Genomic DNA, 23,771 nt, shown 5'->3' on the forward strand with positions numbered 1-23,771 from the left:
AAGACTCGCTCGCACTAGGCTAGACGGAGAGAGGAAGGAATCTACTTTATTTATTTGGGGGCAATTTATTTAGGGATGGAGTATATTTATCACAGAACACATGTCCTGACATGCTCCACAGCATACAGACCTGCAAACTACTCCTACACACACACACACACACACACACACACACACACACACACACACACACACACACACACACGTGCGCGTTTGCTAATTGTAAACCATCAGAAATAATGAACTGCACAGTCTACAGACATGTGAACCACTCGTAAATAATGCAATAAATTTATGTCCATAGAGCCAAACAACTCGTTAATAATAATAATAATAATAATCCTTCTAAAAGACTCTGCTTGCTAATCATCAACTGTCTAAATCATACAACAGTCTTTATTTAAACAATTAGATGCAGCACCACCGCCACTCAGTGTGTTCGCTACTGAGTCCACAGCCCAACTGTCTTAGTACATTTTGTCGCCATCACAGGATGCTGTAGTTGTAACGCCAGAAATGCATATCCTCCTATTTCCATCTATTGTACTGTAAATTTTTTCCTTATTTTGTTACCTGAAGATATGACATTTCTGTATCTTTATATATTGTAATTGTTTTACTGTTTGTATATATGTCATATATGTCGATGTATAATTGGTTTGTTTTGTAAATATTATTTGTATTTTTACGCTGGGTCTTGCCTAGGGAAAACTATGCTATTGAACGACTACATCGATAGGTCGTGTGGAAAACCAAAGTGTTTAGGTTCTTTGGTAGTGTGAACTCTGCCGCGTGGAGCTCGGGCAGAGCAGAGGGAGTCTGGGGGGAGTAGGGCAGTGGTGCAGGTGTATTGTGTGACTCTCCCGCGAGTTGCTGCACTTTCGGCATTTGACAGCATGTAATTGCGCTCGACTTGCTGTGTTAGTTTCTGACATGGTGTCGCGGACGGGAAGCGTTAGCTGGCACACATCAAGAGCCCGTTTCGGCTGGAGACCGTGTCGAGAAGAAGGCGCTCCAACATCCAGCTTCTGCAACAGCGGCGGCCGATAATGAGTGACTGTCGCCACCTCCTTGATCGACAACTGCAAACCTTCAATCAACCAACAAGGAAGACTAGAACCACGTAAAGTTTTAGAACTGTATGCCAGATATCAGCTTTTCAAACTGGTCAATTTGTGTCACCAAATTGCAGCAATGTAGGATGAACCTTTGTTGCTCATTGTCCCAATTGCATTACCAAGCAGGGTCCCTTCCTTTTCCGGAATGAACCTGAGTGTCGTTGAAATTCAAACGCCAGCATTAAAGTAATATCATTCCATTTCACTGCTTTAATTTCAAAGTTCAGTTAAAGTATTCATAGCTCGCTACAATATTTAGATTACACAAGCACAAATTAAGAGTGCAAGTTTTGTTACCATATTTTAGCTTACCTGTGACTGCAGCTCAGCTTGGTACGTACTAAATTTTACTATTGTTAATTGTTCAGAATCATTTAACTCAAATTCAAAGTTAAATCTCTTATTTCTAAATTGTGTAGATTCAAGTAGCTTTTGAAGTGATTGTTGAGGTAGCCCAAGACTAACCTTATTTTATTGAATTTCGTAGTGCTTCAGAAACAAAGTTCACTATTAATTTCAGTCACTAAATTAACTTTCAATTTTCCAGTTTTATTAATTCTTTCGCTAAATTAAGTCAGAGTGTAGCGAAATTTATTACTTCTGACAAAAATTCAGTTTTCCACACAATACCTGTCAACCTTCAGTTGCCATGCTTTTAGTGCTAAATATATGTGCATTAATCTTTCATTTTCAGTTATTATAGTAGTTGTCCATGGGACTGGCGACCATAATTTTCCCCAAATCTCAAATATCTAATTAACGCCAATTAATTGTTAATGTAACGACCGCACATTCACTTTCTTTATTAACTTTACCCCTTTTCAAAACTAATTTCCAGCAATTTCATTTGCATTTTTCCTTTCATTTAGATGTAACCCTTTCCTCCCTCTTTATCGACAAATTAACTTCGGTGACAATTGCTTTTCCCAAATTTCCATTAGGTGTATGAGGTTTCATTTTTCACTGTTATTCAGGTCGATAAGTGCGGGGGAGGTTACATAGTGATGTCATGTGATGACTCAAGTACCATGTATATGCCACAAGCTCCAGAGCACAAGTGGTTTAGTTCATATCACCGTCACCACCTTCACATCAGATCATGCTGCATGTACCATTATTCAAAATGGCGGCATACATTGTGTCCACCATGTGGTCTTGACCTAGTTCCAATCGGCGACGCGACATCGGGTGATGACTGAAGATCGTCAGCTTTCTCTTACTCACTGCTGACATCACAGACAGGGCCTTATACTCGTGGCAGACATAGTCTTATGGAAATATTCTCTGAGACTATGATCATACTACTCTTAATGTGTAAAATATGTACTTGTTTCCTTCTTGTAGTCAATATAGCTCAATCGGTTAAGTGATGGAACTATACTGACTATACACACAAATACTATTATTATCCTTCCAGGTGTATTTTCTATATATAGCTCATCTACATGACCATGCATGACTCATTTAGTATAATGGCGGCTTGGGTAAAGCACCCTCGCCACAAGGACTTTGTTGTCAGTGACTGGTCATGTGAAGATTCAAGTGAAGAGCTGAAGAAGAAGAAGAAGAAGAACAAGAAGAAGAACAGAATTCTCCTTCCCAATAATATACCAGCAGTTATTGTAGGTCCATCCAACTGCGGCAAGACTAGTGTCCTCATGACTCTGCTAATGCATGTAGGTGTTGTGTGATTCGAACATGTCTGTATTCTCAAAAACACTCCTTCAACCCAAGTATCAGTTATTGCAAGAGATATTGCGAGGTGTAGGTGGTGTTACATACACAACATTCAGTGAAAGCGGTGATATCCCCCCAACTGAAAAAGCAAAACCAAACAGTCTTCATATTTGATGATGTTGGCGTGGAAAACAAAGACCAAATTCGAAAATATTTGTGTTTCCGTCGTCATATGGGTGCTGATGTATTTTATCTAAGTCAAATATATTCAAGAATCCCCAAACAGCTTGTTAGGGATAACGCAAACCTCATTAGTCTTCAAGCAAGACAATCTGAATTTAAAGCACATTTACCAAGCACATCTGGGAATGGACATGTTGTTCAACGATATGTGCAGATTGGTGGAACCATTCACAGTATGGCTAAAATGGCTGTGAGCACTATGGGACTTAACTTCTGAGGTCATCAGTCCCCTAGAACTTAGAACTAATTAAACCTAACTAACCTAAGGACATCACACACATCCATGCCCGAAGCAGGATTCGAACCTGCGACCGTAGCGGTCGCGCGGTTCCAGACTGGAGCGCCAAAACCGCTCGGTCACCCCGGCCGGCCATTCACAGTATGGTTTTCTAGTTATTGATAAAATAAGAAAACTTAATGATGATAGGTACAGGCGAAACTTTCAAGAGTTTTTGCATATATAGCACGGTAAGAGAGGTTAGGACATCAGCCTACGCCATATCATGGACAAATTCGCGCGTACGTCCACCTCTCAACACGAGAGGATGGGTGTACACAGACAGAACATTCGCTTGTAGTTGGTTGCGAAAATTCAGGGTACGGCACATAAAGTTGCAGGTATGCGCAGGGAACTAGAGACATATTACCGGACTCTTCTGAGAATGGTGATGGCATTAAATGAGCTAGTTAATCAAGTCAGTGAGAAAGTAACCGACTTAACTAAAAAGGTTGATGCTATTCAAGGGAAGGGCGATCAGGGTCATAGTAAGAGGAGGAAGAAAATGACTGGATATATAAAGCATCGCGGCACAGAGATATCTGATTAGTATGGTCATGTAGTTGAGCTATATATAGAAAATACACCTGGAAGGATAATAATAGTATTTGTGTGTACAGTCAGTATAGTTCCATCACTTAACCGATTGAGCTATATTGACTACAAGAAGGAAACAAGTATATATTTTATGCATGAAGAGTAGTATGATCATAGTCTCAGAGAATATTTCCAGAAGACTATGTCTGGCACAAGTATAAGGCCCTGGCTGTGATGTCAGCAGTGTGAGAGAGAAAGCTGACGATCTTCAGTCATCACCTGACGTGCTGGCGCCAATAGGAACTAGGTCAAGACCACGTGGTGGACATAATGTATGCCGCCATTTTGAATAACGGTACATGCGGCTTGATCTGATGTGAAGGTGGTGCTCTCTGGTGATGGTGATATGAACTATACCACTTGTGCTCTGGAGCTCGTGGCAGATACATGGTACTTGAGTCATCACATGACGTCACTACAGCGTCCTCTGATGGCGACAAAATGTACTAAGACAGTTGGGCCGTGGACTCAGTGGCGAACACACTGGGTGGTGGTGGTGGTGGTGGTGGTGGTGGTGGTGCTGCTGCTGCATCTAATTGTTTAAATAAAGACTATTGTATGATTTAGACAGCTGATGATTAGCAAGCAGAGTCTTTTAGAAGGATTATTCTTATTATTATTTACCAGTTGTTTGGCTCTATGGACGTAATTATATTGCATTATTTACGAGAGGTTCGCATGTCTGTCAGCTGAGCAATTGATTATTTTTGACAGTTTACAATTGTGTTTGTGTTTGTGTGTGTGTGTGTGTGTGTGTGTGTGTGTGTGTGTGTGTGTGTGTGTGTGTGTGTGTGTGTGTGTGTGTGTGTGTGTGTGTTTGTGTGTGTTTGTGTGTGTTTGTGTGTGTGTGTTTGTGTGTGTGTGTGTGTGTGTGTTTGTGTGTGTGTGTGTGTGTGTGTGTGGAGTCTTAAACATGAGTTATGCAGGAGTAGTTTGCAGGTCTGTATGGTGTGGAGCATGTCAGAGCATGTGTTCTGTGATAAATATACTCCATCCCTAAATAAATAAAGTACATTCCTTCCTCTCTCCATCTAGCATAGTGCGGGAGAGTTTTTTTTCCACCTGCCCCTAGGAAGAGGTCGCGGCCTGGTGACTTAGGTTAGTGGTGGTGGTGAGTTTCGTTTGCAACAATGTTCTTGCATTGGTATCGAAACCCCAAGTGAGCTTTCTTTACTGCCTAAATTCAAACTTGGCACCAGTTTGTAGGAGGAAGTGGCGGTCGGGTGACTTAGGCTAGAGGAGGTAGCCCAATTACCTTCTTCCCATGATTTTCTTAGATTAGCAGCGAAACCTCAAGTGACTTACCTTCTAACGTATTTCTTAAGAGTGACGCATTATCCTGTTGCAATTTAAACTTCCCGCCATTGTTTCTGGAGGGTTAGGTTAGTGGAGGTAGACCAATTGACCTATCTTCCCGCCATCTTGAATGATGTCATGCGCTGTTGCCAAGTCTACATAATGCCATCTTGGATGACGTCATCGCTGCCATTTTGGATAGATCTGGCAACAATGGAATGTGGAGTGACACCCCTGTAGCTCTACTACGAAGGTAATAGTATAACCTAATATTCTGTGCAGGGTGTTCAGAAATTCCTGTTACAAACTTCCAGGACTTGTAGAAGGGAGTGATTACGTAATATTTTTAAGAGGAATCCAGGTCGAGAAAAGTACCATTTCTGTTCTAAGTCGGTTTCAATTCAGATGTTAGACTCGGCCACTTCTACTTGAGGAAATGGACTCTCACTAAATTTTGAGAAAATATGTATGCATAGTAAATGGCGTAACACCATTGGCAAATACAGACTTTGAATAGAAGTCTGTTGCTAGGGCAGAATATTCAAAACTTCTGCAAGTCTGTATTGATGAGAAATTGAATTGGAAGGAACACATTGATGATTTGATGAAACAGTTATGTTCTGCTACTTACACTGTTAGCGTTACTGCAAATTTTGGTGATAAACTTATCAGTAATTTGCCAGCTATGCCTATTTTCATTCACTGCTTTCATATGACACTATATTTTGGGCTAATTCGTCATTAAGAGAAAAGGGATTCACAGCATAAAAGTGTGTAGTCACAATAATAGCTGGCGGCCACCCAGTATCACCCTGTGGACATTTATTTAAGGAACTCGGGCTGTTCACAGTACCTTTGCAGTACATATATTCACTTATGACGTTTGCTATGAATAACCCATCCTAATTCAAAAATAATAACTGGTGCACACTCCCCACTCCACCAGGTCTCTCTTGAACTTCTAGTGCAGCAGCCAGGGCCCGTGGCAGCAGATCTTCCTCTGTCTCTATAGGAGTCTGTAAGATCAAAGGTTGCGTATCGCCCCACAGTAAGTAATACACATCATCCTGTGCACCCCATTGCATGCCATGACAGTCAACTCTGAGTAGGCGTGGCCACGTTACACATCTGAACTGAAACCGTCGTAGAACGGATATGGTGCGTTTCTGAATGAGGGTTCCTATTCAAAATATAATGTACTTGCTCCCCGCTTTCCAAATGCCCTGTATAGCGCAGTAGATAACAAAAGCGATTTCAGAAACAAAATAGAAATAAGAACATAATTTAAATTTATGTCAACAAACATTCACTTACACTGTACTAGAACCATCTTGCAAATGTGTTTTTGGACCATTGTGAATTTTTGTTATTCCTTTTTTGTCTCGATGTGGTATGGAAGTTTATTGTGAAACTTTTTCGCAGTTTTCAGTGGTCCATTTTGTCTGAGAGTTGACTCTGCATGCTCACTGTGAAGGTCCAATTTTTGCTTGATGTCATGTGTATAGATTGCTTGATCTGTGCACACTAAATTGGCTTTAGCCTCTGAAATTTCCTATCTATAAGTAACTTCATCAATTCGTGACAATGGTAGTCTCTCGGGGTTGTACTTTTTGTTGCCATTATGACCTGCTTTTGTGCTATGAAAAGAGTTTTCTTGTTTGCGTGTTACTCCAAAAAATTATCACCTAATGGCTATCACAGTAATGATTCTGTTTGGCCATTTACATTTTTTAACCTTTCTTTTGCTATACACTTCCTAGCTATATTTATGCCAAAGCATATATTGCTTAGCTTCTTATTAATGCAGCTGATGTCCATGTACTTTTTCGTGCTTAACTAAATCCATATTACTAGAAATTTTGTTACTTTTACGATTTATAATTGTTTTTTAAATAGATTTATAGTGGGAGGTTAATTGCTGTTTGTTCTGTACGGTATGAAGATGCATTGCAGCTTTTTTCTCTGTGTTTGGTGACAACAGCTATGACCTCTGCATGACTTTCTACTTCTACAGCCCGAACTTACAAATGCTCATCACTGCAAAATCTGAGGTTTTTACACTTGTATTTCTTCTTAATAAAAGTAGTAACTCCGGCCTCAGCTTCACTTTCCAGAATGTTTTTTATTCTCCGAATAACTATAAATTGTAAAGTACAGTTATTATTCTACGTGCGTACAACGAAGTGAAACGAAACTACTTGAACTGTAACCACACTTAATATCTAGAAAATGATTCGCCGACAGATTGTCCTATATCGCGTGCGATTCATCATAATGTAAGAGAGGTCCATGCGATCACCAATCGATTGTTGCGATCTGCGATTCGCCCGCAACAACACGAGCAATAGGTGCATCGGATTACAGCTGTCCATTCCCATTTGTGATGGCCCTTTCATTTCACATCTTACCGCACCGGGCAACTTATTCACCATAGGTACCGTACCGGCTTGGCATCGCAGAATAGCGGGGTGTCTTTGGTGAGTGATGGTAGTACTGTCAATCTACGAGGAAGTGTGTACACAGTGGTGACGCACATGTTGGGTGAGCGGGGAAGTTTGGTTCTCAGGTACAAACTTTCGTTTTATGCTTATCGAAGATATGTAATATTACAGTTTTATTTTTAACATGTAATGCAGTAGCTTTATTGTTTTAGAACAGAAGGCCAGTGTTAAATAATTTTTTATTAATTAAATGACAAAAACACAAAATTAGTTTTTATCGCGAAAGTTAGCCTGTGCTATGATATATAGTTACTGCAGTGACGTCGAGTTATGGCTGCAGCATGAAAAGATAGTTTGTTTATGATTGGAGCTTGTGTCTAGCGACATCAGAGTTTGTTTGCAAATTGTGACAATTTGTGAAACGCAATTGGGAGAAACGCGCGAGTCCAAAGTAAATATACTTTACACTAGTGTGTTTTACTGTAGCTTGTAACATTGAGTAGGTATGCACAAATACGGTTGGTGTCCTAAAGTGCAATATGTTCGACTTTATTGATTTACACTCACAAATCGTTCCTGAACAGCATTATCGTTGATTTTTTAGTTTTGTGATGTGTAAAACATCCTACCATATCGTGTTTAGAAGTTTACTCTAAATTGGATTCTGTTGGGAACAATCTCGATGTTGTTAAAAAAAAATCTCATCAATGATAGGGTATCCGTTCGTTTCTTTTAATGACTAGTTTTGTTCACTTAACTGTGTCACTGGTTGACATGCTAGTTCCTTCATTTGCATTATAGCCATGATAACGTCTGGATTCAGCAACCATTTGTGTTGTAAGCTTGTGGGATATGTAGGCCATTACTTTTAATTCAGTTTCCCTACACTTCCCACTTTCATTCATTTGGACCGTTCCCTGTGTTCTGAGCTTTGACCTTGATATAATCATTTTCCTATCAACATTTTGTAATTTTAAGCAATTCAGATTTAATGCTTCGGTATATAATTTAATCACTATGAATAGTTTTGTCATTACTTAAGTGTGGTTTTTTGTGTGTCAGCTAACATTGCATTCTGGAATTAGCATTACCATTTTAGTACTCAAATGTTGGAGTGCCTTACGGCATTTGTGTTAAAGCTTTTTGTTTACTAGTTTGATACTACATTTCGTGTATGCAAATTCCTGAGATGCTTGGCCAGTATGTGGAACATTCTTCTTATCCCTGCTTCACTTTTTTGCTTGAGAAACCCAAGTGTTATTACATGTAAGAATGCCTGTTCGTTTTTTCACGTTTCATTTTTTGTATAAATACCTTATCTGTTGCAAAATTTGTGATATACTAACACACGAGAGAGTGTACAGAGTGATATTACCCAGTTATGCGGTGACACAAGGAAAAAAAAAGGATGGCTGGGTGTATTGAGAATGTTGTTGTCATTGTTACTCTGCTGTGGAACATTTCTTCGTTTCCTTTATGCAGGTACATATAATCTTAGTGCCTGTTTCATGTTCTGCTTTGATGGTGTGGTATTTATAACTTGATATTCTTAATTAGTGTTTATTTAAAGCCTTAATAAACAGTTATGTGGTAATGTTATGAAGACCTTCGGTAATAAAAGGTAAACAAAAACAGAAGATGTAAATTAACCACAAATCCAGAATTCTTTTCTAGAAAAAGGAGACATGTCATTTAAAAGCACAACACACAATCTTCACTGTGATGCATTTGATTACGAAACTTCAGAATACCCCAATAAAAGTTCATGTATGCTTTTTGGGCAGCTAACACTTTACTGTCTGAAATCTATAGATTGTGCTTCCTTTTTTATATATGTTATGAAGAGGGTGATAACATTTAGGTACTGTGGATGAACTACTGCCATATGGTGAACACTGAACCTCGTAGTTCGTATTGTATCAGTTCCCAGCTTTCTGCGTGACATATTATCCTGATACAAAAATTGTTTTTTCAAAAATTAAGAACCTTCATTGATCATATGAGGTGAAATTTGCCGTATTTTGTATATATCTTAATAAAAATAGCTGACATTGTATACAGTGAATAGATGTAGTTAAAATACAGGAAAATTGTAAATAACATAAATATGAAGACTGTGTATGTAGTGTTCAGTACACAATTATTTTACTGGGTGAATGCAGTTAGCACCCAAAATTACAATATAGGCCTATTTTGAAACAGGAAAGTTCTTGTAGAATGTAAATACTTCTTGATTAAAGGACAGTTCTCACCAAAGAGCAGAAGTTTTGAGTTGTTAATAGGCACACATACACAAGAAAGAAAACTTGCCAAGTTTTGGAGGTACTCTTTGATGAACTTGAGTAAAATGGACATACCTATGCTTTTACATGGTGCTGGCTGGATTTCCACAGTATCTCAGAATGTGGAGTGGTTGTGGTTGGGTTAGTGTTGTGTGGGGTAGGTAGAGGGAGAGGGTCTGGGAATGACTGGCTAATAGCTCGGAGGGAGCCAGCTGGTTTGCCAGCTAGGAATTGGGGGGGGGGGGGGGGTGCGATTATGTGGGCTCGACGTGTAATGCATGATTGTTGGGGGCAGGTGGAGAGAGGCCCATACAGTGTGTGGCAAGAGGACCAGAATTGGGAAGTGTTGATAGGATGAAGGAAGGGGTAACCTGTGATTAAGGCCAGGACAATTATGGGAGTGGTGGGTGTTCTGTAAGGATAACTCCCATCTGTGTAGTTCAGAGGAGCTGGTGGTGGAGGGATGGGCCGATGTGCCCCACCTGCATTCCTAGCTGGCATACTGGCTGCCACTCAGCCCCAGTATCTCTCCCTATATCTATACCGTCATATAACGTCCTCATTCCAAGCAGTTAAGCTGGCAAAATGCAACATTAGTCCAGTTGGCACTGTGTAAGGTAGGCGTGTGTGTGCGTGCGCGTTTGTTGCTTTTTTTTTTCATCCTAGCTCATCAAAGGAACAGACATATTCTTTTGTGTGTGCTGATCGACCACACAACACTTCTTCTTTGGCGACTGGTCTCCTTTAATCTGAACGTATTTATAAATTTGTTAGTTGATTGGCCTATGTTAGGTGAATAACTGGTGAATATAGTTGCTGTTTTGCAAATTGACCTTACCACTACTCATGGCACAAAACTCTTGTATTGTAAAATGGTTTGTCTGATAACTTGAGTGTTCAGCAGTAACTCCTAGGTTTGTGTCATGTACCACACTAACATGAAAATGTTGTGCATCTCATCCTCTCATATGACCACAAAAATCAAATTCAGGATATAGGCTTCAGTCCTCAGTGAAGTCTATACTGTACTGTTGAAATTAACGACTAGAATACACAGTTAGGCTGGCATGTGATTGGGATTGCCCTGCTGACAAAAACACCCAGTTTATGCTCTTGCCTCCTGCAGAATTGTTTGCACTGGGAGCCTAAGACGTATTGTTACTACCAAATGCATTACCTGCTTGTTCTAAAGTCCTATTTGTTTAATTCATATCTTTTTACTTTTAGAAATTTTAGTTAGAATGTCTATGTAAAGTATTACTGTCTAGCAATTTTCCTCATACTTTTTGGATGTTTGTGGTAAAATAAAACTGGTGCTGATTTACTTTTAGAATTTAGGCATATTCTGGCAAGTGTAATCTAGCAATAGGTTTATTTGCTAAGAATGTTCAGATGTGTGTCTGGTGCGACATTATTACTAAAGATTTTTTTTTAAAGGGACTTTCCATTCTAGGGTCTATTTAATTGTGGAGCTGTTAAATTTATGTAGTTTTCCTTTGAATCACTGAGACATAAAAGTTTGTTGCTTTGTCTGGTGGCACCTTGAAAATAATTCTTTTACAGTGACTATGTAGATCGGTAAGCTGAAAATGATTTCATAACAGTAGTAATTAATGTTAGACCTGAAACAGTAAATGTTCTGGAAAATGAGAATAAGTTAAAGGAGCGTCTACAATAATAGAGAGACCTGGCATTCAACACGGACTCCAAATCAGGGTGCAACTCAGCATTTTTCACATTAACAAACATTGCGAGAAGGGAATACAGTGATAAGTGAGAGGAAAAAGTCCTAGGACTGATAAGGTTTTGACTTTTTACCACTAGGTTACAATTACAGTATTTTCCATTATCTAGTTGGCTTTTCATTCTTTCTCTCTCTTTGTATTGACATGCTGACAGAATATTTGGCATACTTGGCAAATCGTGAGTCGGTATGACAGTGTGACATAATTGTATGTTGCAGGGCATCTAAGGTGAAAAATATGTTTGGGGTGTCTTGTGTGGTTGTATGCATGAATATGTATATGTTAGCTAGACAAAGAGCTAGTGCTCAATAACTAGTGTGAACATTGTTTTCTGTTACATGTTTCTGTGCCCCCACATATCAGTTTGCTGTAGATGAGTGGTTTCCTTACCTTTATTTTATTGCTCCATCCATGAATTTCTATTGCTGTTGCAGTCTTCTTCACTGTTCAGTTTTTGTCTTGTAATAATAAATTATAGGCTTCCATCTTGCCAATGAATGTTTCTTTTTTTAATTGATTTCTACTTCTGCAGTATGTGTAGCTTGTAGTGCAGACATTGATATTTTAAGTAGTTGATTTACAATGTGTCTTACTTTGATCTTGAAGTTTGTTTTACATTCTCAATCTTTTAAGTCCTTGTGAAATTAAATGCTGATAACTTATCTAAGTGATCTGTATGTTTAGTTGTGAAATATTGCTGTGTATGAGTGGTCAGAATTGTTTGCAGCTTCAAATTTAATTTGGTTATTGGTAACAATAAAGTTACATCCTATGTGAAGTTTTTAGTCATCCTTAAAGTTTATCATTTTTCTTTCTGCACCATTATGTCATTAATGACAAACCTCCAAAGACAGTGATTTTCTGTAACACTGTTTTTAGTATGTGTAGTGCCTTTAGGTGTCTTCAGAGGTTTTTCTGTGACCAGGTGTCATAGTAGTCATGCAATTCTTGTTATAAAATATATTTTTTTTTATAAAATGCTAAGCACCTCATAACCAACTCCTGTTAATCATAATTGTGTACTTAGTTGTGTAAAATGTCATCTCTAGTGGGACAGAATACAATTACATACCCAAACTGCCTTGTGTATCTGTGATACAGAAATCTGATCTCTTAGAGAGAGAGAGAGAGAGAGAGAGAGAGAGAGAGATATGAAGGAAGGTCGATAATGGGGGAGAGGGGGGAAAGCACTATTGGTGTGGCAGTTGATCATTTTTTTCCCCCTTCTAATCATTGACACCTTACATTAGGAACATGTGTAAAGGAAGTTTAAGCAGTTTCCAGTTTTATGTACAGAATGCTCAAATATATAACAGGTGTCATGTTAGAGGCTACATTTCTTTGGAAAAGTCGTTTATGTAATGTAATATTTCTGTTATTATATGTTTTTGTTTTTGATCCAGGATAAAAGACTGTTTTATGTTGCAGGTTCATAAGCCAGGCTTTTATTACGCTGTGGGATTTTATTTTCTTCTGCAGCTCTGCTTCAGTTTCTTGGGTCCTCAGATACTTGCCATTGAGGTGTGTTTTTATATGTAATTATAGTACAAAATTTGTGTGTTAAACCAAGATATGTGCTCAGTTCAATTTATGGCTTGTTTGAAAACATTAGTAACTCAGTTAATAAATTATCAGGAAAATTTTGACTTAATTATTGAGTAAATTTAGTATAATTTGTATGTTTGTTACATTTGTTTTATTTGTTCAAAGGACGTGTCACACTTTCAGGAAATTTTACATACTTGAAATGCAGCTTTCCTTTCCTTTCATGCACAATGTTTTCTGTATTCTCATTGGGGAGCAAAAATTTGGTATAAATAAACGCAACATTGGGTGCTTGTAAGATAGTGATAATATCTTCTAATGATTGCAGTATACTTGGTAAGTTAATCAGGTAGATGCAGAAAAACTGAATTGTTTGCTGTATCAGCAGACTATTACTGCACAACGACTGTAATGAAACAAACCTGCTGTCCGTCACATCATTTAAATATGTATGGTTTGCTACAGACTGACACGGAATGGAACTTATGCTTGCAGTATATACTGAGGAAGAATAAGTAAGACATAGATTTGTGAGGGAATTATGACAAAATGTCATGCTTCTGGTATGAGACCACTCATGTGGCTCTTGTGATACAGTCTTTAGAGTACTGTTAGAGTATTTTGTGTTCTTGTAAAGTTTGTCATGCAAAAGACATCCAAAGGAGCTTAAAGTAAAGCTATTAGGTTTTTTAATGAGGCAGTGTAGTCTGTAACAGTGTAATTGAAATGCTCATTGTTTGAATGGAAGTTGTTGGAGTGATAAGCAATTTTACAGTGAAATTGTGTTGGATGACTTTAAAGAACTGGTACTTGATACATTGATAACTTATCTAAGTGATCTGTATGTTTAGTTGTGAAATATTGCTGTGTATGAGTGGTCAGAATTGTTTGCAGCTTCAAATTTAATTTGGTTATTGGTAACAAAGTCACGTCCTATGTGAAGTTTTTAGTCATCCTTAAAGTTTATCGTTTTGCCACCATTAGATATCTCGCAAGTAGTCATTGAGAATAGTATAAAAATTAGGGATAATGTGTACATTTAAAGACGCTAATTTGTCCTGTCATAGTGTGGGAAAGGCTAATATGTGGCTGACATCAGAGTTCAGAGCCTTTCCTTTATTTTTTTTAGATGGCTGTCTGAAATGGCATGCAGCAAGGAAGCAGAGCTCGTGAACTGCATATTGTTCCTAGAAGTTATATTCATCCTCTGCTTTAGACTGAGAAATGCTGAAATCAGTGGCTCAAAAATTTGTGCTATTGGGTGTCAGTTTTAGGGCCTCACTTTGTCTTGTATGCTGTGCACTCAATAAAAAGCTGCTGAGGTAGCATATTGTGTATGGTGTGTGCATATTGGTTTCATATTTAGAGCAGCATGTCAAATAACTGACACACTGATATGTGTAGGTCACTCATCTAAATTGTAGGGAGGAAAGCAGGAATATCCAGGATAAGGTCTCTGAATGCCACTTGTACCAGTTCAAACAGCAAAATAATGTACATGCAAATACTGTAGTGAATGTACGTCATGCAATGTGGTTTAAGGCTTGCATATATCATTGCTGCACGTGCTGTAGTACCAGAACTTCAGGTAGAACTGAGAGATTGCTGACATAACAATCTCATTGTGTGCTGGGAGCTTTCAAATGAATGTGTCTATCCATCAGGAGGCTCACAACTCTTTTTGTTGTGTATGAGTGCAGTGAACTGGGACCCCAGGCCTTTGCAGTACTTCTTATTTGGTGCTGCAATCTTACTCTCTGACTATATCCTCTCTCTCACTTTCTGTAGGACAGATTCTCTATTGAAAATGTAGTTCATTTGTAAGATGTCGGTTTTGGCCTTGCTCTTCGGTTAATTTATGCTAGGCCCCCACAGCTAATGTTTGACCTCCACCTTTTTCAGAACTTCCTACAGATTTGTGGGTCATGCGGGAAAGGTTGCCCACTGTCCAGCAAGGGTAGTGAGTGGTGTGGGCTGAGACAGTCAAATGCCCATTTGGTGGGACATTTTATAAATGGCATTTGCCCAGAGCAGTTTTAAAGGCACAAAATCAAATAAAAAAGTAATTTTAAAGTTTTTATTTCTAGAATGTATAATTTGTCAATTAAAATAAGGGAATGGGATGATATTCCAGATATCAAAAGTTATTAGATGTTTACACTTGCCTTTATTACTGAGAATGAAAGGAAAGAAGAGAAAAACAGTTTAATTTTTTTTTTACCAGCCTTCCAACTTGCTGTACTAAGGAAGGGCACGTGTTATTGACAGCTTCTTTTTATTTGTAATTTTCTTGTTACTTTCACCAGTTCTGCTCTTCACTCTCGGCTCTCTCTTGCATTCATGAACACACACACACACACACACACACACACACACACACACGTTGAATGGCTGTGTAGTGATAAAGTCAGTATAAAAATCATTATCCTTAGGTCATCGTTTTGTAATGTAACACACTTTATAATCTGTGTCAAATCTCTGAATATTATTGAAGAATGATTATTGACAAAAAATTGTTACTGTACGTATTAAACAGCTGGCATGTTTTTCATGATGGTAAATGTATTCTTAAATGTTAAACTGGGGAAAAAAAGTTTTGTCAGATGTAGTGACATCTGAGACAGACTGTAGTTTCCTATTTTGCTCCTTTCTTTATCTGCTTTTGTATGGGTGCACTACTTTGAAGATAGTGAGAACACTGACATAAAAAAGATTTAATAACAAAGAATCAATGCACGAGATGTTGGAATTCTTTGATTCTGATACTAGTCGATTCCTGGAGAATCCGTGATTCTTGGAATTGTGGAATCAGAATCAGTATGTGACACATTCCTAAATAAAACATTATGGATAATCTTTACAATTATTTTAAGTAAATATTAGTGCTATTGCTACTGTTGCAGATAGGTAGTAAATGAAATTTTGAGTGAGTGAGTGGATGGTAATTCCAGGTAATTCATGCAATTGGATATTTGATTGTTTTCTGGAAATGGTTTTAAATGATAAATTATGGTTTATGCTCCTGACATCCTTTCTCCCCGCTTGAATTTCAGTATTCTTTTATAAAAACGGAAATGAAATACAAATGGTTTGAAAGCCTGCTAAAATGCTCCATTCGAATCATGCGACATGTGTGTTGTAACTAGGTAGCTTGCTGCTCCCACCATCATAATGGTAATTCACAGTGATATCTTGTTTTGGAATTTACATTTTGGAAAATTGGTTAAATTGGTCTGTAGCACCATCTTGTACAAATACATTTATAAAAACTGAAGAGTTGTGTTTGTGCATTTCAGAGAATAAGGTTTTTAAAATGCGGTTGCACTGTACCGACAAATTGCCATCATGTCGCCACACACATTCACTAACTTACCTAAAACATGATTCACTGTGAAGTTAACATTAAATTGCCTCTGAGATATGCTCTTCCATAGTTACAATGAAGGGTTGCATCATTTGGCGAAATTAAGCACCTAGTGAAAATTGTTTTACCCAACTACACCTCAATTATTCGGTAATTCGGTTAATTTCAATTACAAAACTGCATCACACTGATCAGGAACTGAATATTATTGTAATTTCCTTGCTGTTTACATGCACTTACATTTGCATTTGCTGTTCACACAAGTCATGTTCGAAAAGATATTTTCTGCTTAACGTGACCACGCACCTTTTACTTTATTAGAAACAGTGCTTTTATCATCGTACTGTCCAGCTGGGATCCATATTTCTTAAACATTTGCTGTTTCATAATCTTGCATAAATATGAAGTAAGTCTGCTTCAGATACTAAAATTAGTTTACCCTCACTATCGTCACAGCGCTTAAGTTTGTGTCACCTGCATGCTGTACATGCTTTATATCTCTCTGTATAACCTCATCGCTGTACACCGTGTTGTACTCTGGATGTATGGTGATATCTTCATTACTAGCAATGCTTTCCAAAAAAGTGACTTGCCTGTTTGCACAGGAAATGCATGTATCTTCTGTTGTCAATTTCTCAGATTGATACTAATGTGAAGCTGTATACAATACATCCCACAATCGAAACAACTGCCACGTCAGTTCTTGCTAATGCTATTTTCATATTTCATGTACAACTTTTTAAAAGATATGACGCTTCAAGTATTCGAACATGTAACCTCTTAATATGCAGTTGAATGTGCTATTCATTGTGTCAGTAAACACCTGCTACAGGGAGTATACCTGCTGAGGGTTCTCTGCAAAGGAAATCAGCATTAAGTTTCGCCAAAAATAATTTTATTGTGCTTTGGGCCATAGCTCATGACTATGGTAGACAATCTAGTTGCAATATGGGAACCCTCTTGCAAAAGTTTTACAATTTCTTAGTTTTGAGCAAGTTTAATGATATTTCAAGGAGCAGTGAAAAGAATGTGTATCGTTGCACATATCATCGCTGTAAATGACCTTCCATATCAGCGTTCACAAAATTCCTGTGTATTGTGAAGTTGTAATTGTGTTTTCCATCTCTAAACAGCTAAACTGTTTGCAGGAAAAAAGTATGTAAAAAACCTCATAACTTCGACTTACGCTTCTTAACTTACGTATAGCTTCGTCATACTCTTAGTCTCTTGACGTCAGCCAATAACAGTGTGTTTTCAATCACATGACCAGATATTGATATTTAATAATTTTCAATCTGTAATTACATAAAAATTAGATATTTTGTGAGAATATTGACCATAAATGCTATTTATATGCTATAATCAATCAGAATAACAAAATCCAGATCATATTTTTACCTAGGAAAATAGCCTATTCTCTGGGTTATTTAGTTAATTGGAATTGACGACAGAGATCTGACTGTGTGACAGTCATTTATTGCTATGTGGTTGAGTGAGCAGAAACATAACCTCGTTGTTGTGTTATTTACAGTTTTTGTAGAAAATTGGCTACTCAACAGTTGCTAGAAGATTAAGAAAGGAGGACCCTTTTGGGACTTTTATTTTCAATTTAAAAGGGAAAGGAGTATTTTGTAAATATTGTTTTAAGGAATACAGTCACACACCAACAAAATGGAAAAGCATATTGACAAGTGTTTCAAGTGCCCTCAGAATTTGAAAAAATTATGCTGGAGTTAGGCACAGTGTTTGAGAAAAACTTTTTAATTTTTTGCAGTAGTATAGTACAATTAAAAATACTACCTAAAGGTGAACTGCTTAATATAAACTTTACTTTATTATATACTACCCCAAGAACTGATCTCCTTAAAGATGTAAAAATTCATGTGTTGAGTCCAGTTCATTCCCCCTAATAACTCTCCAGCCTTTGCTCTGGCTGGGTGGTGTGGCACGAACCCTTGTTCAGAGAAGGTGGCATCATGGCAGGTATGGGTCATTGTGAAACAGCCAAAGTTATCAACCAGTAGCCACAGGCTTTATGTCTCATCAGACAGACAAAAGTTAGTAAAATTTCATGCATCTAAAATAAAATATTGATATGTGAAATACACAACTTCCACCGTTACCTTAGCAAAAAGTTTTGTGAAGAACCTGAGAAAATTTTGGCTCTATGTAAAGTCACTAAGCAGGTTGAAGGCTTCTGTCCAGTCACTCGTTGACCAGTCTGCTGTGGCAACAGAAGCATGAACTTTTTAATTCATGGATTCATGTTTGATCATTACAGAGACTTCCTGTGGAGTACATAGTAATAAGCAGGCATGGCGTAGAGAAGCAGCTGAAAGATTGGAAAACAAGTAATTTGACAGGTCCAGACGGAATCCCAGTTTAGTTTTAAAGAGAATACTCTTTTACATTGGCCCCTTACTTAGATTGCATTTATCATGAGTGTCTCACCCAGTGTAAGATCTGAAGCAACTAAAAAATGCCGCAGGTGATTCCTGTATACAAGGAGGGGAAAAGTATGGACCCGCTAAATTACATATGAGTGACCTTTTGCTGCAGATTCCTGAACATGTTCGCCGGCCGGGGTGGCCGAGCGGTTCTAGGCGCCACAGTCTGGAACTGTGCGACAGCTACGGTCGCAGGTTCGAATCCTGCCTTGGGCGTGGGTGTGTGTGATGTCCGTAGGTTAGTTAGGTTTAACTAGGTCGAAGTTCTAGGGGACTGATGACCTCAGACGTTAAGTCCCATAGTGCTCAGAGCCATTTTCTTGAACATGTTCAAAGTTGAGTATAATTAATGTCATTTAGGGAGGAGAGTTTCTGTCCACAAATTGGTAAGAATTTAGAAAGTATAACTCGTGAAAAACTTAGCTTGTCCATTTCTCACATGATACCCTGCAAAGCGTGGATAAAGGGCAGCAAGCAGATCCCATATTTTCATAAAGCGTTTGACACGATACCCCACTGTAGACAGTTAATCAAGGTCTGAGTGTTTAGAATATCAGAGTTGGTCAAAGATTTCGTAAGAAATAGAATCCAGTACATTGAGTGTTTGTCAACAACAAAGTTATTGTCAGTAGTGCCCCTGGCAAGTGTGATAAGACTACTTCTGTTCTCTGTATACATATATGATCCGATGGATAGATTTAGCAGCAATATTCAGCTATTTGCTGATGATATTGCAGTATACAGGAACATGTCATTGTAGAGTGACTAGGGTGACACAGGATGATCTACATATAATTTCTATTTGGTGTGATGAGTGGCAGCTTCTCCTAAATATGGAAAAATGTAAATTAATATTAACAAGTAGTAAAAGCAATCCTATAATGTTTGAACACAATATTAGTGGTGTGCTGCTTGAAAGAGTCAAATTGATTAAATATTTAGGTGTAACATTCTCAAGTGACATGAAATGGGAAGGGCACAAAAGATTGTTAATGGGAGAATGCTAGAAAAACATAGCTTATCTGACATTAGTCAGACCCATTCGTGAGTATGGCTAGTGTTTGGTCAGATTAAAGGAAGACATCAAAGTGATTCAGAGACATGCTGTAGATTTATTACCAATAAGTTCAGTCAACAAGCAAGTATTATGAAGGTGCTTCATGAACTCAAATGGGAATCCTGGGAGGAAAAATGACTATTAAAAAATTTTAGAGAATGAGCATTTGCAGCTGACTGCAGAATGATTCTGCCAATGCACATTTTGTGTGAGGACAGTCAAGAGGAGAAATTAGGGCTTGTATGGAGGCGTATAGTTATTTTTCCTTGCCTCCATCTGTGAGCAGAACAAGAGAGAAAAATAATAGTTCCAATATAAGGCTTCCTCAGCCAAGCACCATACAGTGGTTTTCTCCTCACTTAGCAAATTTCGAAGAGTTTCTGTCTTAAGTCAACCAATCCTCTCGATTCTTTGGTGTTACTGTCTTGTAAACAACTTAATGAAGTACCCCATAAGAACCTGAACTAGGTAGAGGGATCAATTTTTCACTGGGACCTAATTCTGCAAACAGGCAAAGAATCAATCTCTCTCTCTCTCTCTCTCTCTCTCTCTCTCTCTCTCTCTCACACACACACACACACACACACACACACACACACACACACACACACACTTGGAGAGGTGAAGGATCCACTGCATACGCCAAGTATTGAAATATCCATCAGATAACAATATACACTGGTGCATTCATCCTTTCATTTGAGGGGGATTTGCTTCCAGTAAAGGTCAAAATTGTTACCAGTGCAGTACGAAGCTGTATTTACCACCCCTGATATAGTATTTTAAGTGGGTCATTCCACGTCGAGGGGACCAGATGTAGCGTCGCAAGTTTGTTCTGAGCAAACATTTGTTTTAGGATAGCTAGCTGCACGTAACTTCAGGGGCTGACAACTGCCGGCCTAACTGGGAGACACATGTGCGTCTGTCACTACTTGCCATGGGAAAGCTATCCAGTGCGTCTTACTGGACGCGTACATTCACCACTTATAAGAACCTAAACAAATATTAAATATTATTCAATCATTTTCAAAATTGGTACACTACCTTTTGACATTCAGGAGAAGATTGTATCCAGATTTAAGCTTTATAAATATCACAGTTTCAGAGATAGAAAAAATTGCTAAAAAAGTCAAAAACCAACACTTAGGAAACTAAATTCAGTTAGGAAATATAATAATTCATCGTGTGGTATTATCTAAAAACATAAACAGAACTTGCAGGGTGCAGAATTAATTAATTGAGGTTTTCATATTAAAACTTTAATTTTTCGTTTTTATAATATAAAAATCAGACAAAATTATTATTGGTGTCTAAAATTGTTGTGGGAGTATATGTGAGCAAATGAGTGTGTGTATGTGGGACATTCACCAAATTCTAATGTTGCATTATACACCGTCTTAAGTAACCTGCAAGAGCTATGCAAGCCTGTTGTGGGGAAAATGTACATAGGGAATTTACCCACTTTGCTGATGTATGTCTAGGTGTGATTGCTATTGTAACAGAGCAGCCAGAATGTCAGCTGGAGTATTATCTGTATCTAAAGGATATTTCCAGATTTATTGCGTTTTCGTTTTCATGTATTAAACATTACCTTAATATTTCTATATCAGAATGACGTAGATGCGTCTGTATGTAAGGTTCGGTGCAGGCCAGTTTTGGCACAAGTATGATCATGAGCGAGCATTCCGATTGGCAGTGAGTATGGTTAGCCAATCAGAATTGAGACAGTTCCCGCTCGTTACCTGATAGTTATACTGGGAGTGAGACCACAAGAAGGGAGACTTGATAGCTTTGAACATGGACTGTCATGTTACTAGTGTTAGTCAAAATAATGTGTAAAATGAAGTAATATTGAGTTCCTCACGTTTGATACATGTCGTGACTAATGCTGACGTAGTTATGGACAGTTTTGTGAAGTTTGAAAGTTTCAGAACTGTATTGTTGAAATGATATTCATGTGTGAAAATTTGGCCGTTGTAGTATTCGCGTGGCATGTTTCAGTATTCAACCACTGAGCATTTTTGGTGAGCAATTTCCTTTTTGAAATCCACCAGGAGGACTGAATGTAATAACTCTTGTTAGTGATGGAATTAATGACTGAGGAAATGTTTAACTTAGGTCGGATTTGGACAGATTTCTGGTTGCTGTGCGTACGAAATGAGTGAGTGTATGAATTGTGAACGTGATGAAAATAACCAATGGTTTAAACTGGAGTTATTAGTACAGTTTCTTTCGTTATAAGAATAAATAAATATTTGTGTGTGGAAATTTTGGACATTATTTACTAGAATCCAATCCATTATGTTACTGCCCGATAAACTTTTCATTGATAGTTTTTCTATAGGACTTTATTTCATTACTAGAGTTGTGTTAGATGCTGTCTCTTATCAACACTGCTTTTACATTCTCTTGTAAGTATCTACATTGCCAAGTGAAGGGACATCAAGCGGACGCTGTTCTGAGGTAAGTGAATTTCTAGTTTGCAGCCTGCACAGCACATGGAATTTTCAAACCCCGCCACGCTGCACAGGGGTCCCCACTCGACCCTCTCCATATCTAATGAAATCTGGTGTATGGTCTTAGATGGTTGTGTACCAAATTTCAGTCAGTATCTTCAGTGGTTGAATTTTTAGGGGTTTTTAAAGAGAGGCTACTCATCTTTGCGTCACATGCGAAGGTGCAAATGTGCCGAGTTTGCTATGCTTGTTTAAAAGTTCTAACAGACATTTGATCATTTTCTTTAATATACACAGACAAATTTTTATGCTGAATCTCTCCGTGGCAGGAATTAGGGATTTAGCCACACCTAAATATAGATCCAAGCCTCTAGAGTGGCTAAAAAATTCAGCGCACTATTCTGAGAGCCAAGGTTTGACCGACCATTGCTACTTTTCATATGAACCAATCACACCAAAACTTCAGCGGGTTGTTACTACCTGTGATTCCTATTTATGGATCAAATTTAATTAAGACTGTGTGCCTAGATGAAAATATATGCTTGTCCAAAGTTGGCCAAAATTTTCTACATGCAAGTTTTAGGGTATTTTTGGGGGGCAATATCTCGGCTGTGTCTTGTTCAATCCTGTTTTTTCTTGCTACTGCTGGAAAGAGCATACATTAAGCTTTCCAAGCTACATTGTTTAAATTCTGGATCTTGCATTTTCTTGAGGAAGAACATGTTTCAAAAGTTATTATTTTAGCAGTTTGAGAAGATTGAAAAGTGAAATATTTTGCTGATTAAGTCCCGTGATAATTTTTTTATTGCAGTATATAAATCAGTTTCAAACATTAATTTAACACATGTCATAAAAACAAGTGTAATACACTACACAGCAAATTTGCAAACCAAAAATGCTAAGAGTCGGTCCATTTTTGGTTAAACAGTTCTAAAATTTTGTCAAGGGCAGATTGTGGATAACTGTATTGTCTTCCTGATGATGATGTTGATGGTGCTTCTAAAGTCATGAAAATATGTTGCTCAGGAATCCAGTAGGTGTCTAGCAGCTGGCTAGTGGAAGAAATGAGCAAAACCATGTGGGTGCATAAAGCTGATGACGTCTTGTTGTTCATGTGAAACTTCACACACATTTCCAACCCACCAACAATTGTCATACATACATGCAACATATTTTCCTGGTTGTAAACTTGGAATTGAGATTGCTGGAGTTTCTTCATCTGCTTC

The 23,771-nt window shown here is 38.0% G+C and overlaps 1 protein-coding gene across 3 annotated transcripts in view; it reads left to right on the forward strand.

Moving 5' to 3' along the window:
- Positions 1 to 7,530: 7,530 nt before the first annotated feature.
- Positions 7,531 to 23,771, forward strand: part of LOC124606272 (caspase-8) — a 130,429-nt gene continuing 114,188 nt past the window's right edge. The window contains exons 1-2 of one of the 3 annotated variants that reach the window (XM_047138255.1): positions 7,531 to 7,774; positions 13,105 to 13,197. In XM_047138255.1, the coding sequence (XP_046994211.1) occupies positions 7,743 to 7,774; positions 13,105 to 13,197 (125 nt within the window). In that variant the 5' untranslated portion in view covers positions 7,531 to 7,742. Of the gene's footprint in view, positions 7,775 to 7,948; positions 8,101 to 13,104; positions 13,198 to 23,771 lie in introns of those variants that run through there. The other 2 variants (XM_047138271.1, XM_047138264.1) reach the window with 2 other exon arrangements.

This window comes from Schistocerca americana, chromosome 1, assembly GCF_021461395.2.
Source record: "Schistocerca americana isolate TAMUIC-IGC-003095 chromosome 1, iqSchAmer2.1, whole genome shotgun sequence".
In the NCBI taxonomy this organism is placed as follows: Eukaryota; Metazoa; Arthropoda; class Insecta; order Orthoptera; family Acrididae; genus Schistocerca; species Schistocerca americana.